This window comes from Anneissia japonica, unplaced genomic scaffold (assembly GCF_011630105.1).
Source record: "Anneissia japonica isolate Jap-2015-1 unplaced genomic scaffold, ASM1163010v1 scaffold24788_len87353_cov107, whole genome shotgun sequence".
NCBI lineage: Eukaryota > Metazoa > Echinodermata > Crinoidea > Comatulida > Comatulidae > Anneissia > Anneissia japonica.
Window position 1 is genome coordinate 30,035 of NW_022721127.1, and position 1,081 is coordinate 31,115.

General features: G+C 35.2%; 1 protein-coding gene across 2 annotated transcripts in view; it reads left to right on the plus strand.

The window, feature by feature from the left end:
- The window catches only part of LOC117111465 (pre-mRNA-processing factor 17-like), a 30,691-nt gene extending 29,893 nt beyond the window's left edge, over positions 1-798 (plus strand). For both annotated transcript variants that reach the window (XM_033254388.1, XM_033254387.1), the window contains exon 6: positions 123-798. In XM_033254388.1, coding sequence (XP_033110279.1) covers positions 123-174 — 52 coding nt within the window. In that variant the 3' untranslated portion in view covers positions 175-798. The remainder of the gene's footprint in view (positions 1-122) is intronic.
- The last annotated feature ends 283 nt before the right edge of the window (positions 799-1,081 follow it).

Below are 1,081 nucleotides of genomic sequence, written 5' to 3' on the forward strand. Positions count from 1 at the left end.
GTATATATATATATATATATATTTTTTTTTAATTTTTTTTTATCAGCTATGTTGTTTCTGGGGATGCTGATGGTCGTTTGAACATCTGGGAATGGAAGACTACCAAACTGTTTAAACGAAACATCCAAAGTTATTACATGTGGATGGGATGGACTCATTAAACTGTGGGATTGAAATTATATGGATCTGTTGGATTAAGATTGAATGGATGCATTGAGCAAAGGGATTAAGATCGGATAGTCTCATTAACATAAGTATGGATCAACTCAAGAAATTGGGATTAAGATGGATCATCTTATTTAATTGGGATTAAGATCGGATTGGATCGACCCATGAAAATGATTTGGGATTAATACTTATTCACATGGATATTATTCAGCGCTGTTGCAAGATTGGATGCATTCATAAAACTCAAGATGCTGTAAAATTGTTATGTATTGGATTAGTTTAATCTCATAACAAGGTAATCCTATTGGAATGGATGTTAAGTTATCACAACCTGAAACATTTTTACAGAAACTATTGTGAATTGTATATATTTTTTATTCTGAAGAGAATACATGAGGACATTATTTAATGGCACAGATTGGTGACAACTAGATTATTCATGTAATGTTGCTTGGTAAAATAGTTAAACACATTGATTGCCAGACCCTTTTTTAAGGTTCCTTCCCGTGTGGCAAAACAAGTTTACGTGTACAAACATACTTTTTTGAAATTTTATCTAGTCATATTGCATCCTCAGAATAATGTGTATAATAAATTTGCAGGAAAAATATTGGGGGTGGGGGGGGGGTTGTGGGTAACTCATCATGGCACTGTGATAGCACTTTTTATCGACTATGCCAAGTGCGAATTGTATGGGTTGGTATATGTTCAAAGGGCGCCCCCACTTGTGCCACTCCAGTGTACTACCGGCAAAATGACACATCAAACATACATACGTCATGTACGTTATCGTCTAGGTGTATCTTCCACGAACTAGCAAACCCTTAAGTCTGTGTTTCTACAATGTATAACAGAGAAGTTATAAACGCTAGAGTGTTTACCCGATTGTGAAGAGTAAAGTTGTTCCTGACGC